The 25,608-nt window shown below is 33.4% G+C and overlaps 1 protein-coding gene across 7 annotated transcripts in view; it reads right to left on the bottom strand.

The window, feature by feature from the left end:
* LOC119641456 (serine/threonine-protein phosphatase 2A 56 kDa regulatory subunit gamma isoform) overlaps window positions 1-25,608 on the bottom strand; it is a 39,394-nt gene that overhangs the window by 4,000 nt on the left and 9,786 nt on the right. For 4 of the 7 annotated variants that reach the window (XM_038040151.1, XM_038040148.1, XM_038040149.1 and 1 more), the window contains exons 3-9: window positions 24,213-24,387; window positions 7,972-8,168; window positions 7,529-7,863; window positions 7,205-7,435; window positions 6,745-7,137; window positions 6,415-6,658; window positions 5,026-5,291 (exon numbers count right to left, since the gene is read on the bottom strand). In XM_038040151.1, the coding sequence (XP_037896079.1) occupies window positions 5,151-5,291; window positions 6,415-6,658; window positions 6,745-7,137; window positions 7,205-7,435; window positions 7,529-7,863; window positions 7,972-8,168; window positions 24,213-24,387 (1,716 nt within the window). In that variant the 3' untranslated portion in view covers window positions 5,026-5,150. Of the gene's footprint in view, window positions 1-5,025; window positions 5,292-6,414; window positions 6,659-6,744; window positions 7,138-7,204; window positions 7,436-7,528; window positions 7,864-7,971; window positions 8,169-18,806; window positions 19,375-19,681; window positions 20,719-21,463; window positions 21,479-24,212; window positions 24,388-25,608 lie in introns of those variants that run through there. The other 3 variants (XM_038040152.1, XM_038040146.1, XM_038040147.1) reach the window with 3 other exon arrangements.

Below are 25,608 nucleotides of genomic sequence, written 5' to 3'. Positions count from 1 at the left end.
AAAAAACACATTGTTAAAATTACTATTACAATCAAGTATGCAGTAAACTTGTTTGCAATTCTGGTAATTATTTCTATTTCTTAATCTTTTTTTGTGAAAAAAACACATTGTTGCAACTAGTGTTACACGTAAGTGCGCAGTAAACCTGTTTGTAATAGTTTTATTTCTCAAATTATTCTTCGGGATGTCCCGAATTTCAATAAAGGGGGAGTTATTGCAGAAAATAAAAAACATAAGTGAAGAATGCTCCCAGATTGATGAAAGTATACAATCTGAAAGTGAAGATGAGTGAAATGATTTTTTCGAATTCAATAGCGACTATCGAAATTACTCGGCAAGCACTAATGAAGAGGAAGATAATTTCAATGCAAGTAAAGCACGCAAGAGAATAAAATTGATGACGGATTCTGAAGACGGCAGTGAACAAAGCAATGTACAGAAAAATACTAAAATTGCTGTTGATGGAATAGGTTGGGGAAGGGTCCAATCAAGTTTCCCTCCTGGCAGACCAACCCTTTATACCACTTTCGAAGATGTATGTGGTCCATCCGGATAGGCCAAACGAAATATTATGATGGGCAAAGTAAGCACCGCATTTTATTCAGCTTTTGACAATAATAGGGAATACTCTATAAAATGTAAGGAAAAAAAGGTCCAAGGATTCTAGAAAAAGAGTGAAGTTTACCAAACTCGCAATAAATTAGAGACATTTATAGTGATTTTATATGAATGCGGCGCATATAAACAAAAAAATGTTAATGCATCCTTTTTATGAAATGAAAATGCAATCCTGTTACAACCCAGTCGTATATATCACAAAAGATGAGCAGCTTTTCCCAATGAAATCTAAATACAGGTTCATCCAATGCATGGTGAATACGCCCAATACATTTGGCACCAAATTTTGGTTGCCGTCTACTCAGAAAAGCAAATATGTTGTGTATGGTTTTCCATACTTAGGGAAAGGTGAAATGAGACCGATATTAATTTCATTCGATGAGTCTGCCGTTTTAACTCCTAGTTGAACCATTTATTGGTTGCAGCAGAACCAACAATTTTTTCATAACTTCTTCTCTTCTCAAAGATTTTGCGAAAAAGAAACTTCTTTAGTTGGAGCTATCCGTCAAAATAAGAGAGAACTGCATTATAATGATTCTTCTCTAAGAAGCTATAAAAGCAAACTGAACAAAAAAGTATTTTTGCTAAGCTCAAGACAAGGTAAATGACTTGGAAATCCTTCCTATGTATTTTAAAACATCCTCGATTTAACCGTCATAAACGCGTGGGAAACAAGAAGTGAAAATATTTCACGTCAAGACTTTTTATTGTAGTTAGGAGAAGAACTTGCAACGGATTATAGAAAACATCTAGAACGTTCATCAGTCTCAACTAAAACCACATCCTTTCCAAGTCGACAAAAAAAGTGCCAAATAAAGTATTGATCAGCAACGGGAACCTGCTTGGGTTACGGGTGGAAAGCGCTTAGTAGAGCAACCATTGATTTCTAAAAATTGTGTTAATAAAGAAGGAAAAAATTTTAGCAGAATGTTGTTTTTGGGTGTGTGCGTGTTTTGTTTGTTACAATGATTGAATTTTTATACATGAGAATGAAAGGTCATTAAATTAATGAGATTACAACGTCTCACTATCTTTCTAATAAAAATTAAAAAAATGAAGAATGTAATATTTTTTAATAATTGTTTCAGTTGTTTTTCACAAATTAGACATAGTTAACTGATAATTTTAAATTCCGACAGTTTTGGCAATTGTTTGCATTCAAACGCAAAGGCGTCAAACGACAACTCGTGGTCGGAATAGATATGCACAAAATCGTGGTGTATATAGTGTTAGCCGCGTCTTTGTTTTATCAGGAGGTAATGATTAAAAATGTATGTTACAATTTTTTATACGATGTTTTCTAACATAACAATAACAGACAAATAAAAAACTCAATATTTTCACATTGTCTTATTCAAAGAAGAAGCTCGCAGACTGGCAAGCAATTTGGAAAAGTGATTCGTACTCAGAAGTTTTTATTAAACTTCGGAATGTTAAAAGCAGCCTTCACGAGAGACAGACGGACATGCATCAGAAAATCGAAGCATATTTTTAGGGAAATCTCAAGTTGCTTAAACAAGTACGGATATCGTTGCTACAATGATTTACAAAATGGAACAATTTCAACTGGTAATTATCATCAAATTCCTGTTTAATTATAAAAGATATTTCATCAGTAGGTTATTTTACAGTTGTTAATAAATTTTTTAAGATCTCCCCCTCCTTATTTTTTTATAGTTCATTTCTTGTATATATAGTTTAAGCGGTGGAATTGTCATTCATCTTTTCATTTGTGTGTAGAGATTGTCTTCTCAATAATATCCAGAATACTCTGTGTATTCAAATAACTTACACAAAAAATTGATGAGAAAAAATATGTACAATTTTTCATTTCATTTAAAAAGGTATTTTTTATACAAAGTGTATTTATATAAATAAAATTTGTTTCGCATAAAAAAACATTAATAAAGTTAGGGAAACATTGTTTTAAATAAAAAAAAAGAAAAGTTTTAATGCATAAGATTTTGTTTATAGACAGGAATATTTTTTGTTCAGATTTGAAAGATATTTACACAATTTCCAATCCAGCTAAACAAATAAATTTAATTAATGTTTTAGAGAAAATCTAAAAAAAATTCCCTGTCTCTTTGTCAATTGTCTCAGGCTGAATGAACGAATTTTCACGGGCAAGTATTAAGGGTTAGGCCCTTTTAGCATACAAAAATTCAGTGGAATTCAAAAAATTGTCCCGTCCGATCCAAAATTTTCACATCAATTTAGAATAGTCTCGGAATATTTTATTAGTTTACTTAGCTTGGAATAATATGGACTCAATTCTTGATTTACGTGTTCTGTTTGACCATAAATTCAGATTTAGTTTACATATTGAACATAAGGGTCAATTCGTGTTCGGCTTCTTTAAACGCCGGTCAAACGAATTTGATCGCTTATATGTAACGAAATTAGCTTAGTACGACCAATACTGGGATATACGTCGGTTATATTATTACCTTTCCATCGCTGCAATGTTAATTTTATTGAATCCTTGCAGAAACGATTTCCGCCTTTTGCGCTTGGAAATTTGGGTTACGATCGACGTGTCCCTTTACCAAAACATGACACATTCTTCTTATACCTATGGCGTCGCTCAAGAAACTTAGACTAGTCCTCGGCGTTGTCTTTATGGTAAAGTTGGTAAATGGACTCGCCTTTTTTATTAAGTAAAATTAGTGTTAATTTTCCTATCCGCTCGACAAGGAACTTTCTGCGTTGAGAACTTAGGCCCTGCGCGTTGTATTATGAACTTTTTAACCTACTTAGGATCCGATTTGTAATCTAGTTTCTTCATCAAATTCGGTTGGTTTCATTAAAACTAGTCTACGTAAGACCTGTGTACTGACGACGTCATTTTTCTAAATTCTAAATTTCAAATTATTATTGATATGCGCTCCACCATCCTACTAAATAATGTTCCATGCGGTGCAGTTTTAATCGATATATTTCACTAGAGTTATAAGTGCTAGACGAGGATTTCCATTTTTCTTTTTGCTTATTCCTATTTGTACTTATTCGTTTCGTCGTTTAAGATCTTCTTTAACGGCAAGTAAGTTAAGAATTTTACTCTCAAGATTATGTAATTTGGCTGAATATAAACTTTACTTACACGCCTAAAGAACTTACATACCCTGCAGCACTTCGCCTGTTACAGTCATTCACTTGTCTTGGTAATGAAACATTAAAAATTACACACTATTTTCAAGCGTACCTTTTTTATGAAAGCCGGCGTATTGGAGGATACCAAAAAGATCACCTGATTTGGTCTAAATTAAGCAAATTTAGTTCACTTCCCAAAAATTTTATTATTTTTCAGTTTACGTCATGAAGAACTACAAATTAGACTTTCTTTCTACAGAAGGAGTTGGTTTTCATAAAATAGCCTGTGTATGTTACGATCTAAAAAATTTACCAATACAGTCTAAATTCTCCACCGTTAGTTTTTTTGCTAAATTGCTGCTACGGATCAATTTTCATCATAAAATATTAAATATTAAATCTTTTTCAAGGGCTTATTGTTAAAGGGAAATCTTATATAGAGTGGGCTCGAAGAAACAGTCCTATGTGATTCAAATTTCGTCTGTTCAGTTTTTTATGTCAAATTACTTTCATGCGCAAATTTCTATCCAACATATTTGTCTTTTTGGCATATAAGGGGGGGCTTGTATTTGCTGAGAATCCTCAAACGCGCCTTATCGCCTTTAAAACACCGGTGCCTGGTAATATTTGATTTGATATTTGCCTACTTAAATCCTGAAGAGCAGATGTGCTGAAGTCGCTAAATAGTCGCTCTATCTTGCACTAATCAAAATTGCAAACAATTTAAAGCAATAGACATAAAAAAAACCAAACCTCTTTGTCCTCTTGGAGCAAAGCTTATTGCAGAAGCGTAGTGATTGCAACCTTTATAAGAAGACTTAATAGTAAGTGTTTTTCTCAACGATATGAACTTTATACGCGACACAAAACCATTAGTAATGAGTAAATCTTCAAGTCGTTGCATGCAAGGCGAAGAGACGTTCTTCAAATTTTCACCAAAACATCAATAACAGAAATAAGTATGCAATAACAAATAACACGAATACATGTGCGTACATATTTGTTTTTATATATATATGTTTGATATTTATTATATTGTCAATTGTGTGATAGTATATAAAAAAGTATTCTTTAAAATCGTATGTTGAATGCAATTGATGCTGATATCTCCACAACTAGACATTATATTTTGCTTTAGTTAGGGTATATATATATATATAAATATGTATATGTAAATGTAAAAATATCCGCCAAAAATTTTCTTCAAGTTTTGTGACAATTTCTTTAAAACTAACATTAATAAAATTCGTTTAAGAAAATTTCAATCATTCTATGCTGACTTTTAACTTTGCGTAACGTTTGCGGTTGTTCTTGTTGTTGTTGTTGTTGTTGTTGTTGATTTCTTTTTCTTTCTTTAACTATCAATATGCGGCGGTTGGCTGTACTATGCGTTTATATATGTATATATATTTTTTTTGTTTGTATATATTTGTGTGCATTTAACACTTGTTAACATCAGGTGGTGTTTTCAAATATTCATCGGGCCTTTTATGTTCGATAAGAGCTCGTACTGTGCCGCTATCAGCAGGCAAATCAGATTTTCGTCGAAGCAATGGTTTATCCTTATTACGTGGTGATTTCTATGGGGGATAGAAAATTGAACACGTATTGCACTGGTGTGTCTTTTAAAGAAACAACAACAAACCAATTACCAACCAAGGACAACGAAAGTATACAAACACCAAAAATTATGTACAAAATTATTTACACAAATTCGTTTTTAAGGACAACCCAAATACCAATTTTTCAATTAGTAACGTCTAGCGCAAGAAAAAACTACTGTTAAAGGGTTAATTAAGATATAAAAATTGCCATGAATGTATTAATAAATGACGCCATATACATATGCACAAATGTAAAGAAACGCGGCTAAACTATAATATAAAATAAATATAAATATTCTATCTATCGAATATATTTTTAAGCCACGGTAAGGGTATTCGCACCAGCAAGTATTTCAAAGTGAATTCTATTACATGACATAGAAACCATTCCATCGTATCCGTAATGTCTATTAAGGTGGTCGATTATAATGCCAAGCCTATAAAAATTAAAAGTCGATCATCTAAAGTCGTAAATGACTAAGCAAATTTTGATGACTAAGCTTGGCGTACATGAAATTACGTTCACTGCGTCTCGGAAGAGCTTAGTCAAAATGACGATATCGTCCTTGTATGCAAATTGGGAAAATACATAAATTAAGTTGAACTGGCTTGCGAAAAAACAGAACGCAATCCTCTATTTTCTTATGAGTCAATGAATTTCTTCTGCCTATAACGAAGGAAGGACCGTCATATATGTTGTATGTTCCAGTCATTAGTAAAATAAAAGCAAAGAAATCAACATTTTGTTCCTCGATTTCATTTGATTTTCGTTGATTGCTCATAACTATCAGACAATCTGGTAAAAAGATAACGGATTTGTAGATTTTTCCTTTTTGCAAGTCACTACAGGATCACTGGGACCACATGTTTTTGGACTTTAGCACAATAATTTGAACAATTATTGTCGTTGTCCAAAAAAATTATTATATTTTTAAAAATTTTTTTTTTTTTTTTGGTTTTTCAGAATGTTTTTATGATACGAATACCCTTGATTAATCAAATGGAGAGTCATTTAAAAGACTAGTTTAAGATTTCTGGATATAGCTATTAGATATATTTATAGGTCTTCGTGTTAAAATAACAATTACTCTAATATTACCTCTCTTTCCTGCATTATTTTATTAAGCTGCATTGACTGCTGTTGTTGCAGTTGATTATCATCAAAATCCAATTTGTCGTAGGTCAAATCGCATATGTCATTATCCTGGTCGAATTCGTTTTGACTGCTTGAAATACTTAAACTATCCATTTGGCCACAAATTTTTGACCAATCTGGATTATTTTTGGCCATATGTTCTACTTGTTGCCATAGCTCTTCGCGTTGACTTGTTTTGTCGCGCTCCCTATAATGTAACCACGTTAAATACTTAACAACAAATATCCGTTGCGGTTTTTTTTTTTGTTTTTTAGTCTTCTTTTATACACTTACATTTGTTTTTCTTGTCTATAATTTTTGCTGCATTCGTCAAACAAACGCTGATTCATTTCCATAAACAATTTCAGAGCGTTATAGATTAAGCCATGAATTGTCTTATTCCAATGGGTTTTGGAATTTCGATTTAAAGCAGGGAACATTATAGGCAAAATTACTTGTGAATTATCGGATATTAAAGACATTATGTACTCGTTGTTCCAATAGTAGAGAGCACGCTCGGCCACCTGAAAATGTGGCGAAGAAACACATTTGGCAATCTGACGGAAGAGCGGCACCATCACCTTTTGAAATTCAGCTGGCTCAATAACGTCCAGCAATTCTTCTAGTTCATTTAAAAACATTACTTCTTTGGGACTGTGGGTTTTCGGCCAGAATTTCAAAAGACTCCTTTTTAAATAGTAAAAGCAAATAATAAATTATTTTTAAGTTGAAATTGTTGATATATTTTTTATACTTTATAACCGGTTCGGCAAGACTTGGATCTTTTTCAAGAAATTGTACCACACAATATGTTAACTGCGGATGATAAACCGATAGACTTTTAGCTTTATGCAAAGGCAATAGAACTTTAAGCAAGAATTGCTTATGCTCCTCTTTCAATGGCAAAGCAAAACCATTAATAATGCTGCCTAAGATTTCTAGTAGCTCAGCTATACCATTGTGGTGCTCCGTCTCATAAATGAATCTTGCAAAATAAAAATAATAAAAAAAATAAAAAAAAATTATTTTTATATAATTATTTTTACATTAAGTTAAACTAAATTAATGAATCACTCACCTATAGAAGACATTATTAATTTGTTTACGTATAAATGCTCGCAAACCTAAGAATTTTCCATAAATACGATGCAATACAGTCTTTAGGAAATCACGTTCCCGTGGATCCTCAGAATCAAACAATTCCAATAGTTGCAAAACAAAATGATGATCTATGTAACGTTTCGCTATATTCGGTTGAAAATCAGGCGATTCCAAAAATCGCAAAAACAATTCATAAACAAATTGTAAATGGGGCCAAGAGCTTTCTAATGTCGGCTCGTCCTCCTCCGGATCGAATTCAGCACCATTCGGATTAGAAGACGGAGGCAAAGTACGAAACAAATTTACGGCAAACTTATGTAAAAATATAAAAAGAGGAAGAAGAAATAGAAGAAGAAAGGCAAATATTTATACAATGAAACAGTCTGTTGCAGAAAAACTTATTGATTATAGGGTATATACCATATTTATTGCCTCGGGATAAATAGTTTCTGTTATAACACCATTTTGATTTGATAAATATTCTACCATCTCATGAAGAGCAGCACGCTTCACTTCCTTCCATTTTAGGTCGCTTAATGGCTCGGAAAAATCGAACAATGTACAGCATTGTCTCAACTTTTGTATGAACAGTTCCTCTCTTTCATTTGTAGGAGTTTCTATATATGTGTAAAGAGTAAAAGCAATATATATATATATATACATTTCTTTTCTATAAAAGCAAACTATGGTAAATATACCATATTTATTTTTTAAACAACTTTATTAAAATGGATAAATTAATATAATAATAAATCAATAATTGGAAAATTATATCTAAAATCAATAAAAGTGTAATTGAAAATTTGCTGTCAAATATTTTAAAATAAATTTTTTCACATATTATATTACAAATATTTAAAAAGAAGAAAAAAAATTTCTTTCTAATCCGCTTGTCTCGTTTATGCTTCCTTCAGTGGTATCGATCAGAAATATTTAAATTTCTTTAGCAGACTTTTCATCGCAAGCGAAACGCTAATTAAAATCAATCTCAGTTCATTTAAATAGACACTAATATGTATGATAAGCGGAGTTCTATCTATCTATCTATGAGTCCTTGTAGCTATCAATTAACTTCTTTAATGGCTTTAATTGACGATTTTGAACCTTTTGGAATATGTGAAAAAAACGTACCTAAAGAATGAATATTTTCAATCCTTGCAGATTTCGTGCTTTACAGAACGCGCTACAAAGGAAGAATCTAGATAAGCGCAACACCCTGCCAATCTACTATACCTAATACCTATTGATTTGAAATTACTCAATTTTGATAACCGACATTTTTTGAAATCGATTATTTCAAAGCTTTTCCAAATAAAAATACGTTTGCGCAAGTATATCATCGAGAGGATCGTTGAATGGATATAGAGCTGAGAGCAGTTCAAAAAGATTTGATTTTAATTGTAAGTACGAATTATGCGACTGAAGGATTATAAATAGTTTTTCCCTTTTGCGTGTAAAACGTAAAACATTCGAGTGGTTGAGAGATGCTGCAAAAGCTTCGAGAAAAGTACACGATGAAAAGTTTCTTTAAAAACCAGGAATCGTAGGCTAAAAGCCTAAAAAATAATAATAATAAAAAATTTGTTGCATTTCACTTTGCACAACTTTAAACGCTTTACTCTCGGAACAAGCTTTTCGAATTCTTTCCTTTCAAACATTTTTCAATTGCACTAAAACTAAAGATTTCAAAAATCATCTTTATACTTGATGTAGATTAGATGGCTTTTTTTTGTGTGAAAATTTGCATCAGCTGTTTTATGATCTAATGAGAATAGATTTGGTCATTTTTTAGTACTTTTAAGAAAAGACAATTTTTTAATTCTTAGGTATGTATTGAATATTGGCATTCCATTATCGATTCTTCCATCTCAAAAATTGTCAAAAAAAAGACTTTCTTTTTAGACTTTCTTTCTCATTTAAACAATTTCGACCTTGTTATACCTTCCATCACTTGTAACAGGCAGAAGGGCTTAACACAGACCTACTTTTTATTATATCGAAAGCTGTCTGTCCGTCCGTCCGATTGATCTCCATTCATATCAATTTATGTGTAAGCCACAAGTCAGAATTTTTGAGATAAATGTTTCGGATCCGACCCCTGACCACATAACGTCTTTTTTTTAAACTGTAGAGTGTTTATACTGTGGGGGCCGTGGTCCACTATAATGTTTTTACTTGGTTACAAAGACTCCTATTGAAAGAAAACGAAATAAGGTGCGCAACTAAAAAGTACTCCTGTTTCAGTCTCTACATAGAAAACTGTACCTAATCTTCCTCAGCTACAATTCTGACGCTTTGCTACCGGAAATTTGTATTCATCTTATTAAAACAAAAATCGCAAAGAAAGTAAAACGTTAAAGAAATTTGTTCTAGACCTCAACCAATAGTTTCAAAAAAATACTCAAAATGTTTCTAATGTGAACGGTAAAACAACATTAACCGTCTAAGTCTTTAATTTACACGAATAAAAATTGTGTTGAAGTTGAAATTACGAGAGAAATACAATATATTCCGTTTATTCGTCGAAGAATTCCGTCATTCTGACAATATAAAGTTTTTACTATATAAAATGTAATAATAGGAGCATAACTCTTTTTCAGCGAAGGATTACGTGAAAAAATTGTGCCTTGTCTTCTTACACCCATCACCGAAATATAAGTAGTATAGCCATTTTATCCAAACTTTTGCAAGGCTTGAATGAAACGTTAGAGACCCCATAAAGTATATATATTCTTGATCAAAATCAAATTCTAAATCTATTTAAGCGCGCCTGTCTGGCCGTCCGTACGTCTGTGTAGTATTTATTATAAATATTGTCCTGGCCGCAAAAATGAAACTATGGGCTTCTAATTTGTCAGAAACATTGGAAGTGATTGCACGCAGGTTGGTATTGAAAATGGGCTAAAGCGACCGAAGAAAACACCTACAGCACTACGTAAAGTGAGGATGTTGCTGCCTTTCAAAAGGAATAAAATATTGGCATTTTGCTCTTTGCCCAACTACAGCAGACAAATCTACAAAAATTGACCTTTACAATCTATGAGGGATGTTGTAGTACCTCTACAAGAATGAAAAAAATCGGCCACGTCTACTTAATTTTATGGAGTGTCACAAATTTTTATTTTTTTTTCAAAATTCTTAAAACGCACAGAAGTAAGGTTCAAAAACCCCATAAAATACATGAAGTCTTTTCCAGTTTCAAATGCGGAATGCGCCTAACCATGTTCGCCCATTCATCTGTCCATCTGTCCGTTCGCGCAACTGTGGAGCATCGGTGGCAAACATTCTCCCGTTCGCTGAAATAAAGACGTCGCTTAAAACTTGCAAAGCAATTTAAAAACGACCTAAACTTTTCAAAGTTTCATACTTGTGAACCCCTTGGTTTTCCATATTCTTTGCATGTTGCTCATAAGGTACAACACATACACCAATAAATCTCCACTTTTGTTCTAAAAATAGAGATACATGAAAATTTAGATCGTTTCCGACTACGATGACTGATATGAAAGGTTCCGTCACGACCGAATATAATGGTTTTATTTGTTAGACTTAAAGTTGACCGCTTCTCATTAATCAAAGAAAAAGAAAATGTAGAAAATACAACTCTTCGAGGGAGAGTATATACCTTTAGAAACTTCTACGAAAACATATTTTGTATTAGAAAAGACTTAGCGGAATAAAGGCTGGGAAGAAGAGCACGCCTGTCTTCTAACAAATAAAGACGTCTTTCACTTTACAAACGTCTTCGGTGTTCCCAGGTAAATTCAAACCGCTTTTTGCGAATAAAAATTCAATGCAAGTAATATTAGAAATTGCAGCACCTAAGGTGAAGGTTTATATAAGAAAATCCCCGTACTCCTAAAGGGGTCCCGCACTTGTACGCAACCGCACGTACTTGTAAAGAACGGGTTTATTACGACACGTTTCAAAATTTGCCGCACATCTCAAAATATCGAATATGAGTTTTTTTACCTTTGCTTCTACTTTTATCCTACCGTTCATGAGAGCAGTGTGAATTTTATTAATTTTTTGATCGTCATTCTTATTTTTTGCGTATATTTTTCATTTTTGGATTTCATCACAATGATGAATTTTATGTTTTTATACGCGCTGCTGAAGGATGGGGGTTATATTAACTTTGCCATCATGTTTTAAATCTTTTTTTTGTAAACACCGTTCATACGGGTATCAAATATACGGGCTTGGAGAGTAGAATGCGAAAAGCTAATTGTAGTAATTCCAAATTAATTATGGTGGACATTATGACAAGATAGATTAATTTTCCTTAAGAATACTTTGTAGCGATAAGATAAATTTTATCCCATTCGCATTTTATGACAATATATAAAAGCATGCGGCGCTAAAGATTTGAATGGTGGTGGGTATGAAAGATTCGACCCCAGCCGAATCCAACTTCCTTACATGTTTCTTTATGAGAAGGTAAAGTTAACGTACTTGTTCATCTATATGTACGTTTGAAAAGAAATTTCATAAAATTTGTATCGTAAAATTTTAAACTTTAAGACTCGGTTTTGATACAACATGGCACACATTGCCATTCTTGATATACAAAAGTGCACATTTTCTTGATTCATATCTAAGATTAAATGTTATTCTATATAATATTTTAGTTTAAATAAAAAAAAAAGTTTTGTATAACATGATTTCAATGGGGGACGGTACGAATCAACCGCGTTAAGCGGAGGCCATCTAAATCTACAAATAGATGCATATAAAAACAAGTAAGAACATTATAGTCGCGCAAGGCCGCCCGTTACCTTGTCCACCACATTGTCTAACACAATTCTTATTTTTTTTATTATAGCACATAAAAATTATATCTGGTTCCTATATGAAGTGGGGCCAAAACGCAATCTAACGTAGTAAAAGTTTAATCGTTTTATATGTTAGGATCCAAAAATTGCCCAAGCCAGTCCAAAGTTTCCATTCCAATTTAGAATTATCACATACCAGGACTTAACCACTTTTGCTGAGAAATTTTGGAAATTGCAATTTGTTCCACATAACGAGTTTTCAGTGGACCGCTCCGTACCATTTCCAATAGAAGTTGAATTCATAAGTTATAGACTAAAAAATAGTAAAAGTTTTCTACGGAACTAGTCACTACATGCTTCATCGCATGCAAGGCTTTTTTAAGACTCCCTAACCTACGTACGGAATTGCAGAGAACATATTAGCATTATGTACACACACATTTATCGTAGCATCATTTTCGCATTGCTTTACTGTGTCCAGACCCCGCCGTTATTTTAAAAACATTTTATTGTTATCATTGTAGTTACAGCTGCTTTAATTTTTTTTGTTACACTTTGAAATATACGTTAACGTCAAACCCCTTTCACCCGAATAAATAGGCTAATGAAGTGACTCTTCAATAATCTGCCTACCACAAGAATTAAGAAAGTGAGCTAAAACTTGTTGTGTGCGACATGAAGATGAGCAAAAGCTACTCGCAAGTACGCCTACAATAAATAAAACAAATGCCATAGTCGTCGATTAGACCACCCTAGACCGGTCAGTCGCTGCGGGGATGTTAATTAAGCACGAGTACGGGCCTGATCAAACAAATTTTCCCAAAATTCTTTTCTTTTTAAAAACGAATATGATCAAAAAATTTACACTATCATTGTATTCAGTTTAAAAATTTGGCTAAATTGCTTCAAGTATTCGTGTACAATTCCCAGAAAAAAAGGAAATTATTCATGTACGAAAAAAGGCGGAGTGCATAGGCATGATTTTAATTCGTACGCATAATTACGAATATGCTGCTAAACGCGATAAATGTATGATTTAAAATACATACACTATGAACAATATAATGATGATGTATACTATATCAGTGTATTTGTACAAATTAAAAATCATGTTCGCGCACTCAATCTCTTTATGACGACTTTTACTAAATATCGGATTCACAAAGACATATTATTAAGAAGAATATTAAATTAAAAACTTTACAAACTGATGGCTATATTTTAGAGAGGGAGAGATAGAAATATTATCAGTTTGTTGTTATTTGTGAATGGGCCCATAAGCCTATACAGCTCATTTTATCAAAACAAACTTCCTCTAGATTTCAAGCAGAAGTCAAAAAAACACAAAATAATGTTCAAGGTCGTATTGAAGTGCGTTGCTGCCGGGAGAGCACAATGCAGTGCACCTCATATGGACGCCTGAACATTCGGATACCGAAAACAATAGAAGACCTGAGTGTTTAGGCGACAACGGAGCCTAAATGATGATGACAGATCCAAAATTTTTATACGAAACGCTGGAAAGATACGTTAAAGGGTTGAAACTGCAGTGGACATAAAATAAATCTGCAAGCCATTGAAAACGAATAGGACAATGGCAAGGAAAAAGATTTATTAAATCGCACGATACGACACACAAGCCACTAAACATATGATTTAGCGGCCTACGCTAGTTCAATAGTTTCTACAATAGACGTGGCTCAATCAGATACTGCCTAAAAAATACTTCAGATACCGATTGTTGCAGATTCTGCGAAAGGATGGGTGAAACACTCTATCACTTTTTGCGTGTCTATAAAATCAAGCAACAAATGTTTGACGACAAATACGGTTATAGTAATGCTGCGATCCAAGGAAGATGAACGCAGGTTGGCCTTTTACCATACAGTACTATACATAGCAATGGCTCAGAATCGAAATAAAAATTGAGACTACGGTTGTGTCTGAACAAAGGTTTGATCCCTTTTGCTGCAATCGCATTTTTGAATAGAGAAGAAGTAGGGAGAGGTTTGCGCTGCACAAGAATACATGTTTTATGAACTTTCCGATGTGTTTGTCTATCCTGATTACGGAAATTCCCTAATGCTTTCATTTAAGAACTCATTAAACTCCAGAACTGAGCGAGCGTTAGCCGGGTCATGCATATATATAAAGGGTTTGACAAATACTGTTAAGGTTTACGATGGTGATGCGGTACGGGCAGAATAACTTTTCCAGCAATCAAAGCAAAACTGAAAGATGACCTATTCAGCGAGACGAGAAGGAGAGTGCGCTTGCGTACCTTGTCATCAAAAAAATGAGCAAATTCAATCAATCTCACACGAAAAGCTAAAATGCATATGAGAAAGAACATTCGCATTACGTATAGAGCAATAATCAAACCGTAAATTGTGGAAAATTAAAAAAAAAAAAGAATCGTCGTTAACTATTGTAAAAAGAGACAATGCAAATGATAAATATTATTTAACCTTGACATTTTAATTGTTAAACAAAAATAAGAGGCAAGTAAAATATCATAACACAAAAACAACAATTTGAGCAGGTGATTGACCTTGCACTTGGCTCAACTTAAAATGTTGTAAACAAGTTTTTCTAACAAACCAAATGGGAATTTCATTTAAATTTGCATTTAGTTTTCATTTCTCTCGACTTTTCATACCAACAAATATCTGTATGTGTGTACGAACAAATTTTTTATTATAAATAGAATGACAACAGTACAAAACATAGAATTACGTATGCAGTCATTTCGTTGCTCTTATTCATCTTAATTGTCTGACAATTAAGTTGAAAACAATTGACAATCAAATGCTTTGTATAGGTAGTAAATAGCGAAATTAAATGCAAAACAAGTACGACAATTATGTTCGATCATGATCGAATCTTTTATACCCGCCACCGTTATCCTCAAAAGCAGAAAACAATTACGAGAATTGAATTTTTTACACTTTATAATGTAGCGATTAATTCTCTTTTCAGGATAAAAGTTTTTGTCGCATAAGCATGTTGGCGTTGTAGGCGTGTCCTTTGAAAAGTTTTGGTCACTTCTAAATTTGCAAACTTGTAGGCGACATCTTCAATTTCGCGAATGAGAGAATGTTTACCGTAGATACTACATAGTTTGGGCAGACAGACGGGCCAAGAATTTTTATACTTTCGGATACTGAAAAAAAAATTCAACGTTAAGACCCTATAATATTAGGTAGGCTGTTTTTGTACAGGTACTACAGCGTCTGTCGCAGAATAAACATTTAAATTATTGTACATTTGTCTGTTGTAGTTTATAAGCAACGAGGAAAAAACGTGTTACTATAGGCACGTCCCTCGAATGATTTGTCCCGTTTTCAATACCAAGCTGTGCGCAAAAACCTCTGCTATTTTTTTTTTTTTCCAAATTTGAAGTCCGCAACTTCATTTTTGCGGACAGGAGAATGCTTATAGCAGGCAAAGGACAGATGGACAGACGGGCATGCTAATTCAGAATTCATTCAGAATTGGTGCTGATCAAGAGTACATACACTCCGTACGTACAGAAGAATGTTTATAGCAGACAAAAGACAGACGGACGGACGGACGGGCATGCTTATTCAGAATTCATTTAGAATTGATCTGTATCAAGAATATATATACTCTGTACGCTCCCTGAAGCTTCTTTCTGAACGATACAAACGTTTTGACAAAATGAATACACCCCTCATCCTTCGGTGAAGAGTATAGTAAGTAAAGGGAAGATGAAAACGAATTTTGAATACCGAACACCTTATACAGAGTTTATAATCTGAATCCTTGTTATAAGACAATAATGTGAAATTTATTTTATCTTCCTTTCAGATTTGATTTCATCAAATTCTATCATTTAGTTGTCAATCGTCAAGTACTCACTAAATCTTCGTTTGTAAATTATTTAAATATTTATTGCAAATCTGTAAATCGCAATAAAATTGCATGCAATAACGCGAACTTACGTCGTTAGGGCCTTTTCGATAAGCGACATGTGGAAAAATTTCAATCATATACGCTTCATAAAGTTTCTGTGCCAATAAGACATAAATATGCGATGAGTAAACATAGGAGTGCCTGTACTATATTGATATTTTTGGGCCATGAACTTTCTTTAACTATTGAGGTCAGCCCATAATAACTAGTGGTTGGTACGTATCAGCCAAGCCATAACCGTCAATAACACATAAGGAAGAATATAATGCTTGAATATATAGCAGAAAAATTTTATATAGATTACAATGATTGTTCCGATAAACCCATGGCCTTATGAGGAACTTTTAAAAACAAAATGTTAATAAGCCACATTGGACGTTTATCAATTATTACTTTTTGTGTGGTTGGCAAGTTAGTGAACAAAAAGATTTCAGCTTGCGCGCAGGATATCACAGGCCTTGATTACTAAACAATATTTATGGTTCACATATCGAAAATACGCATTTCTCTTTACCACTTTACTTTACAGATACTGCCAAATATTTGGATGAAAAACGGTGTAGTTATAGCGACAGTTGTTTTGGAAAATCGTTCCAGGATAGCGTAATGACGCACAATATAGTTTGACCTTTTCGTTTGAGCAGACTATTTTCAAATTCGAACTACCGAAATCAATAAAATACATAGGAATTAAAATTATGGCTTTCTCTCCAATTTTCTACTAATTTTATCTTTGCACGCATGGCACGATCCGGGCAAGAACATGTAAAGAATATGTCAATCGAAGAAACTTATCTTTTAACTTATCCTGCAAAAAAATATATACATAAGTAGACCTTTCGAAATCTTCAGCCGTATGTTCGTGGTTGCCAATATCGAGTAAACTCGATTGTAATTTGAATATGTCATTCAACCGCAATTTTACGATCGAAAGACTTTTCATTCGAATAGATAGTTTGGTTAAGAGTTGTAAACTCTATTCCTTGCAGCGAGTCCGTAAGCCACATATATCGAGAACCATAAGCCCAGGACTAAGTAAAAAATACGCAAAAAACAGGTAAGAAAGTTAAATTCGGCCATGGGAGAGGGGGGTATTTCGCACACTTGCTACTATGCTTTTTGTATTCTATTCTCCAAGTTCCTTTATTTGATACCCATATCGCGGATATTATTAGGAGAAAATTAACCGCAGTGTGTACCATACTCATTTTAAAAATAACCCAGATGATATATCTTAATTCATCTTCATATCATTTGAGGAATGTACAAAGTAATTTTAAACATCCTATCTTGTTTGCCTTGCCTTATAACGAATAAACACAAAAAAAGGATAATTTAATCACTTGTAACTTTTATGTAGTCAAGGCGGTTTCTTTTCCATTTTTGCACGTAAAGAGTGGACCTTTTCGTAAAGTTATAGTGGAGAACTTCAGCCTTCTAACTTTAGTCATTTCGGAATAACGAGCAAAAACCCACAAATTCTTTTTATGGAAAACGGAGTTGCTTTCATTTTACCCTCCACTGCGCGCTCCTGCTTTGACCGATTTGGCCGATTTTCCATACAAGCCTGCGTGCAAAAACCTTTAATGTTTCCACCAAATTTGAAGTCGATAATTTCATTTTTGCAACCGGGAAAGGGTCAACAACGCACACCACACAGACGAACAAACAAACTAACTAAACTAACTAACTCAAAATTTCACCCTCATCAAGAATATATATACTTCATAGGGTCTCGGAAGCTTCCTTTTGGGAGTTACATACCTTATGGGAAAAAACAAAAGGAGTATACCGCCACCTTACAGTGATGGGCATAAAAACAGAAATTATGACCTATATATAAATAAATATTAATATGAAATTTCAATCGAATATGTAACATAATAGCGCTGCCTCACCTAATTAGCACACACCTCAATTACCAAAGAGCTTTTAAACAGATTGAGATAAAATAATAAAATTCGTTGCAAAGAAGAACCTTTGAGATAATATCAAGGGTTCGAAAGATCGATCGAGTTTTTCGATAAAACCGTCCTACATTCGCAAAAATATTTAAAAAAATGAATAAATCTCCTCTAAAAGTATTTTTTAAATCTACTTTAGAAATTAATTATGAGGCTACCGTTTATCATACGCATATATGTAGTTGAAGTCAGGAAACCTTCTTCAACTCGTTATTCAACCTAAGTCGCTAATATGCAATAATCGTAATGAGAAAATAAAATGTCCAAAATATACTTAAGTTAATGTTCCTAAGCTAAACAAACAAGTGAACTGAAAACAAAAAAAAAAAAAACAAACAAAAAAAAAATACAGAACACATATGCACAAAAGAAACTTTTTGAAAGAAAGTAAAAATAAATGTATGAAGTAACAACCAATAAAGAATGCAACCAAAATCAAAATATTACGAATTGAAATGAGAGGGAAAGAGAAAGAAAGTGAACAAAAGAAAAAACAAAGGCCAATAAACTGAGGTTAAAAAAAAAAAAAAAAAAAAAAAAGAGTAATTTCTAATATATGTTTTTGTATGCATTATAGAACCTCGTAGCAAAGGTAATTGCACAGCAGCCGGTGAAGATGAGGGTGAATGAAAAATATTGCGGTCTCTCGCCCGTCCTGGACTGCCGGTAATTTGTTGTAATGTTTGCGTCATCAAACCTCCCGCACCGATAGCATTAACTTTCCCATCGCTTGTACTGTTAAGGGTGGTAACATCGCTACCAGCAATGCCACCACCGCCACTATTGAAATTTCCTTCATTGCCATTTTGACATTGACCCGTGTTAAGAAGTTTTTGGTTATTTAAAGGCGTCGCTGTTGAGGCAATGTTACGATTGGCGTTGTTAGATGAATTTCCTATACCCAACGATATACTTATGCCGCTAACTATGCTCTGAGTAACCGAACCTGTTGTAGTATTGTTGGTAGCAGCATTCATTGCCGTTACAATAGAAGAAGGGGCTAAGCCTTGAACTTGGGCACTACCGTTGTTATTATTGCTGTTGCTGTTGTTGTTGTTGTTGTTATTATTATTAGTATTAATAGAATTTCCCACATTTTTTGTAGCATTCAGTATATTTTTAATAGCAGCAGCTGCACTCACCGGCGACTAACGGCGTTTAAGCGTTTGAAGACGTGACAACCATGTTTCAAATGTTTTTCAAAAATGTTTACACGAGTGTGGATGGTATATAAAATTGCGTCATTGATGTATTTGGGGAGAAGGAATAAATTGAAAAGAAATAGAAAAACAAACGAGAGATTCTTATACATGTACATGTAAGCTTTTTCAAATATTTTATGGTAATTAAACAAAATCTGAGAACATTTTTTTACGAAACTCAAACAAGAAAAAGAAAAACGAAAAAGTATTGAACGAAAATGTACACCCAAATGTTTGGAGAAATCAATCAAACCTTATTGGTAGCACCAAGCGTGGATGAGGCGGTATTTAAAAGTGAAGTAGCCGATGTGGCGGCATTGAAATGTTGGGCCAGTGTGGATACAATGGATGAAGTGGTAGCTGAAATGGAATTTGTAACAGCAGCAGCAGCAGCACTGACTGCACTTCCTCCCCCACCACCTGATGCAGTTGTTGCATTAAGTATCACTGTTGCTTGATGGGCAACATTTGAAACATCTCCTGAAGTACCGGAAACTGCCACAGAGGAGGTATTGGTGGAAGAGAAGAGTGAAGAAGGTGTATTGGCTGCGTTTAAGGAGGATATCGATTGAGATGTGGTCGATGAATTCGATGAATTCGATGATGAATTTGCGGATGCTATTGAAGATGAACTTAATGATGAAGATGTAGTGAGATTCTGACCGCTTTCATGTGGTTGCAGAGCTGGCATTTTATTATATAACTTTTTTACGGTACTTGATGCCGAGGAACTATATGAAAATTTTGCTTTCAATTCTTCAATATTTGCAAAGTTAAATTTACAACCAAGACCACGATTTGTTACTACTGCCGCTTGCCTACAATCGATACCATTCGTTTGTCGCGCGTCACCGTCCCTTCGATCGCCGTTGCCGGCTAATAAGGCAAGACCGCTATGGAAAGAAGGCGACTTCGGTATTCGCAAGTTATAATAACCGCTTAACGGCGCCTCCGCCTGATTTGTTGACAATAAATCGCGACCGTTGCTAATTGTATCACATTCATTTGAATCAATTTGATTTTGATCTGTCCTAATTGCGGACTGTTGAGTTTTAAGAACTTTTATTTTTTCAGCAATGCGAGTAAAATTTTGGGTTTGATTTTCGTTACGCTGTTTCGATTCAGAGTTAATATTGGCGTCTGGGCCCGTTGTAAATAACATAGCATTAAATACCATTTCATTGCAACTCACAATTACACGAATAAGTTACATTCACTAAATTCATATTTTTGCGATGACAAGCTAAACGAGAAATGTTTTTCTAAAAAAAAAATTTCTTCTTTTAATCTTTGGTTTTTGTTTTTTGATTTGGTTTTTTTTTTTTTTTTTTTTCTTTGTTTTGTTTTTTTAACTTTAAACACACTCAATTGGAAAAAAAAACAATCTTATTTATATTAAAGCATACCAAGCATCTGGAAATGAAAAGCACAATAAATCATGAATTTTTAATAAATATGAATTGTTGTTTTATATTTTAGATACAAAATATACGTGTGTAAAGAAATAGTTCAAAGAAAAGTTTCTGCTTTTTAAATGATGGAAGAAAAATGCTTTAATAAAATTAAATGCTACAACACAAGTTTATATTTGCCCAAAATGAGATTCATAGACTCATAGATGCTAATCTACATGACTTTGCTTGCGTAGTAGTGATTACGTGCAAATATAAATAAGAAAAAACTTAAAATATGAACTTCACTTCACCTCAAGTCTAGCGTGGCCTATTGGCTGGGAAAAGGGACAAGTTATATAATCGGTCGCGACGGAATTTCTTGATGTCGTGATATGTATACATTCCGACAGAAATATTTAATTTCTTTTATGGGATGTTATTGCAGATGCCATATACCATGTAAGTATAAGCAGTCAATTACATATCATTGTACAGGTACGTCTTCACCGAAAACTAACAGAAATATTTGATTTGCCCGCAGAGTATTACACATACTTTTGGCTATTTATTCCATTATCTTCCAAAGAGATTGACTTTAATGTCGTGTACTTTTTTAAACGCAAATGTTCTTTGCAAAACACTGATGGAATAAATAACTCTTTGGACAATATCATGCTAAGCTAAGCATCTAAGATCTGGAGAAGATAATGCTTAAAGCCGTCTTTTGAGTCTAACAACTAAATAGCCAGCTTGGTTGCGTTGTCGAAACCATGTTGTGCTTCATTCCGAATTTCTGGAAATATCGGCAGTCGCGGAAAACATTTTGCGTCGGCACAGTTCTTATTGAAACTTGGTTTCGCATGGCCTATATAAAATTCCTCATATCTCTAATGGTGATTCTTCCGGAATGAAATACAGTTTTTATATTGTTCCCCATATTTTGTAATCGTATTGTACTCGATGTCTTTTATCGGCGTTCAAAGAAACTTCCTTTCCGTTCTTTAAAGCTTTTCGTTGCACTTCTTTACACAAAAAATTTTTAACTAGCCCTCCTATGAGACAAAAAATAAATAAAAAAGATGCGGAATTTAAAAATTTCCGTTATGTCTTCATTAAACCATTGAAGGCCTGAATATGTTCAGTTTGTGTAAAATCCAGAGGAACTTACGACAACCTTTTATTATACCTATCGATTCAGAATCATTTTCTGAATTTATTTAAGTTACCCTGCCATTTTATCGGTTCACGTATTTTAGTACTCATGCTCTAAAGACATCAATTTTTTAAATTGGTTGGACGAAGTTTGGTGCACTGTGTCTTTTAAGCCGGGGCGAATAGTCTTGAAAATGATTTTCGTCAGACGACCATTGTGACCATTACATATATAGCGCTTTGTTTTGAAGAAGTCGTTATATCAAAAAAAAATTACAATTTCCAAAATATCTTCAAAATATCTATAAATAACGGATCCTCCTCCCATATAATCATTCCTACGAAAAGTTTGCCATTTCTTTACAATTCTAGGTGAAAGTTGACTTTTTAAGTCATTTGACATAAATATTTAAATGCACCAAATTTTAACACAACACTTAGAAATTTTCGGACTCCATTTCATATAAAAGCGCTCCTTCGTATAGAAAGCTTTATCACGAAAACAAATGAACAATTATATTAGCTCAAGTGGCTTGGGCATTTAATGGTCGGTCTTGTTTTAATCATGCTTTTACAAAATTCGATCCCGCTTCGTGGGTAAATGCATAACAAGAAAACCACAAATTTTTTGTTCGTAATTGTGGGTGAGGCACTTAATTTAGCTGATTGCAGACGTAACATTTGCATTTTACCTGTAAAAAAGTTAAGCTTTTGTATGCGACTGCAAGCTAAAAGTTCTGCTCGAGTAATACATAAATATAATGCCTGAAATGTAGTTTTTGATAATTATAGGAGCAATCTCTCGTGACTAATTTCGTTTTAGACAAAGCTTTACGATCGTAATGGTAATTGCAACACATTGATAAAACGTAGACACCTCTGACTAGAGTAGTAGGACTAAACTGCAGATAAAAAGTTGACCCTTTAAAACAGAGGTTTCGAATTGTAACTGTTATTTTAATTCTAGTCGCGGCTTCAGGAATGCTCATGCAACAGAAACTTTTGAAAAAAACTGAAGTTGCCTACGTACGACGGTGAACATAAAAAAAAATTTTAAAACAATCATTAAGGGAAAAGGTTCTTTCAAGTATTATTTTAATCCATAAAAGTGGTAGTTGATATGCATAAATATATCCTTTTTTAAAATTAAAAACAAAAAAAAAATCTAACAACAAACATATTGATTTTCCAATTAATAACCGGCCGTCGTTTATACATTTTGGGTTTGGTTTGATTGACAATGACTATGTTGTTTGCAGATTGCCATGGACGCACACATTGAAAATATATAAAATATCTACCGAGTCAATAAAGAAGAGTTTTTCTATTTTAATTAATTACTCGATTAACAAAGTAATTTTTTTTTAAATCAAAAACAAAAAAGTTTTTTTTTTTCTTATTTATTCATTATTTTCAAAGACGCAATTAATACTGACTGACAACACAGCAATTCAATAGAAACTCCAGAAAAGAGAATATTTATAAATTTAATTTAAACAACCAAAACCATGAATTTGAACGTGCTATCACCAGAACGAATCACAGCAAACTTAGTGCATAGACTAGGAATTTTTGATTATATTTATCACAGTTTATAGTTACTTAGTTAAAAAATGTAGTAAGAGAGCAAAGAGAATGAGAGAGGATATTATGTCAAAAATCAATACAATCTCATGTCTCTCTTATTCTCTTACCCCACATAGTTTTTGTCTCTATTTAAGACATATTAGGTGTCAAAATTACTACACACATGTGCATATATAAAGGAATTTGCCAAGCTGTTTTTGGAAAAAAACAAAACAAAAAAATAAAAAAAAAATTACAGAGAGAGAAAGAGGCTTGCATAGACAAAAAGAGTAAGAGCTGAATACATACATAGGAGATATGGTGAAATTATGATGAGTAAATATACGTGTAGATATATATTTCCGTGTAGTGAGAGACACATTTATATAAAGAAAGAAAGAGAGAGAGGTAGAGAGATAGATAGATAGATAGAGAGAGAGAGAGAGAGAGAGTGTCTGACAGGAGGAAATAGATAGATAGAAAGTAAGAGACGATGATGTTGCGCAATTGTTGCCTTCTATATGATTTTAAAACATAATGGGTTAAAGGAAAAATGTATGCTATGTTAAAAAGTCTTGTCTGGAATTGCAATTTTTTATAACTTGAAGCAACAACTTTTTTTTTTTTGGATAAAGAAACATTTTATGTAAACATTTATATTTCATTACTTACTTTCATTTAATGGCGGCAATGGTGTAAGTTCGCAATTTTTTGACACATTGTAACGTGAACTGATCTGTCGTTTCTCCTTTTTAACAATTGGTGTTGCTGATAAATTGATGCCTTTGGTTATTGGTGTGGGTGGCGGTGCATCACGTGGTGGAGTGCTTTTATTTTCCTTATTGGCCTAAAGGGATGGCATGTGTACAAAATTATTATAAGATTACGCATATTCAAAAGATATGAAGAAAGCAGCTCAAATTATATTGAATCCATAGCCGAGAGATAAAAGGAAGGAAAATTTCAAAGCAAAATAGCAGAATAAATGTATATAAGTATGTTTGTGAAAAAAATGACCAGTAAATATAATAGCGAAGAGCGGCCTCCCTCTATTACCGAATCGCGCATCTAAGATATTCGACCGACTATGTTGATCGCAAAGTATTAAGATATTTTCGTATAAATCGCGTGCGGTAATTGAATTGACAACGGTGCCAAATCTGATAAATTTATTTTTGTTTACTTTCATCCAGAAAAGTGCAGTTTCTCTACTCAAGTTAGATATCGGTTAGATAACGTACGCCAAATTCGTAATCGTTTGCGGTTACCGCTTCGGCTTACTTATTCATTATAATGGACGTAGTCGTCGTTAGCGTACCTAAAAACTGTACGAAAATGCAAACAAGAATAAAGAAACTTTTGCGCAGTAAGCAAACAATGTTGACGAATGCCCGATTTTATAATCATATCGTAGATCCTGGCAAATTTGAACGCTAAAAACAACACTAAACAAAAGCAAGTAAAAAAATTAAATTTGGTCGGGACCAAATCTTTTTTACCCATCACGCAAAAAAAAAAAAAACAAAAGAAATGAAAGAACAAAATCCTCATAGTCCGTAATATGAAGAGGGCTCACTTGATTTCTTCTATTTTCAAAATAAAAGTTTTTATCGTACAGGCATATGGGCGTTGTAGATGTAACCTTTAAAAAGTTTAGGTCAAGTCGAAATTTTTTTCCAAATTTGTAGGCGATGTCTTCATTTTCGCTAACGGAGGAATGTTTACCACAAATGCTACAAAGTTGCGCAAGCAGACAGATGGACGGGCGGATGTCTTTCGGTGTATTCAAGATATGAAACTGGCCAAGAATTTGTATACTTTATGGGGTTTTCGAAGATTTTTTCTACGCGTTATAGTGGTATTGAAAAAATATTTAAATTTTGATACAGTATAATATTGGATAGGCTTGGTCAATCTTTTCCAATTTTTGTGCACAAATGCTACAGGATTTCCCTAAGAATATGTGTTCAAATTTTTGTATATTCATTGCTACAGCTTATGAGTATGAGCAAAAACCCATTTTTCATTCCCTTTGAAAAACAAAGATGTACTCAGGTTACGTGGCAGT

The sequence above is a fragment of the Glossina fuscipes genome, unplaced genomic scaffold, assembly GCF_014805625.2.
Source record: "Glossina fuscipes isolate IAEA_lab_2018 unplaced genomic scaffold, Yale_Gfus_2 150, whole genome shotgun sequence".
Classification (NCBI taxonomy): domain Eukaryota; kingdom Metazoa; phylum Arthropoda; class Insecta; order Diptera; family Glossinidae; genus Glossina; species Glossina fuscipes.
Note: the sequence above shows the minus strand (reverse complement) of the source record. Positions and strands in the feature narration are given on the sequence as shown.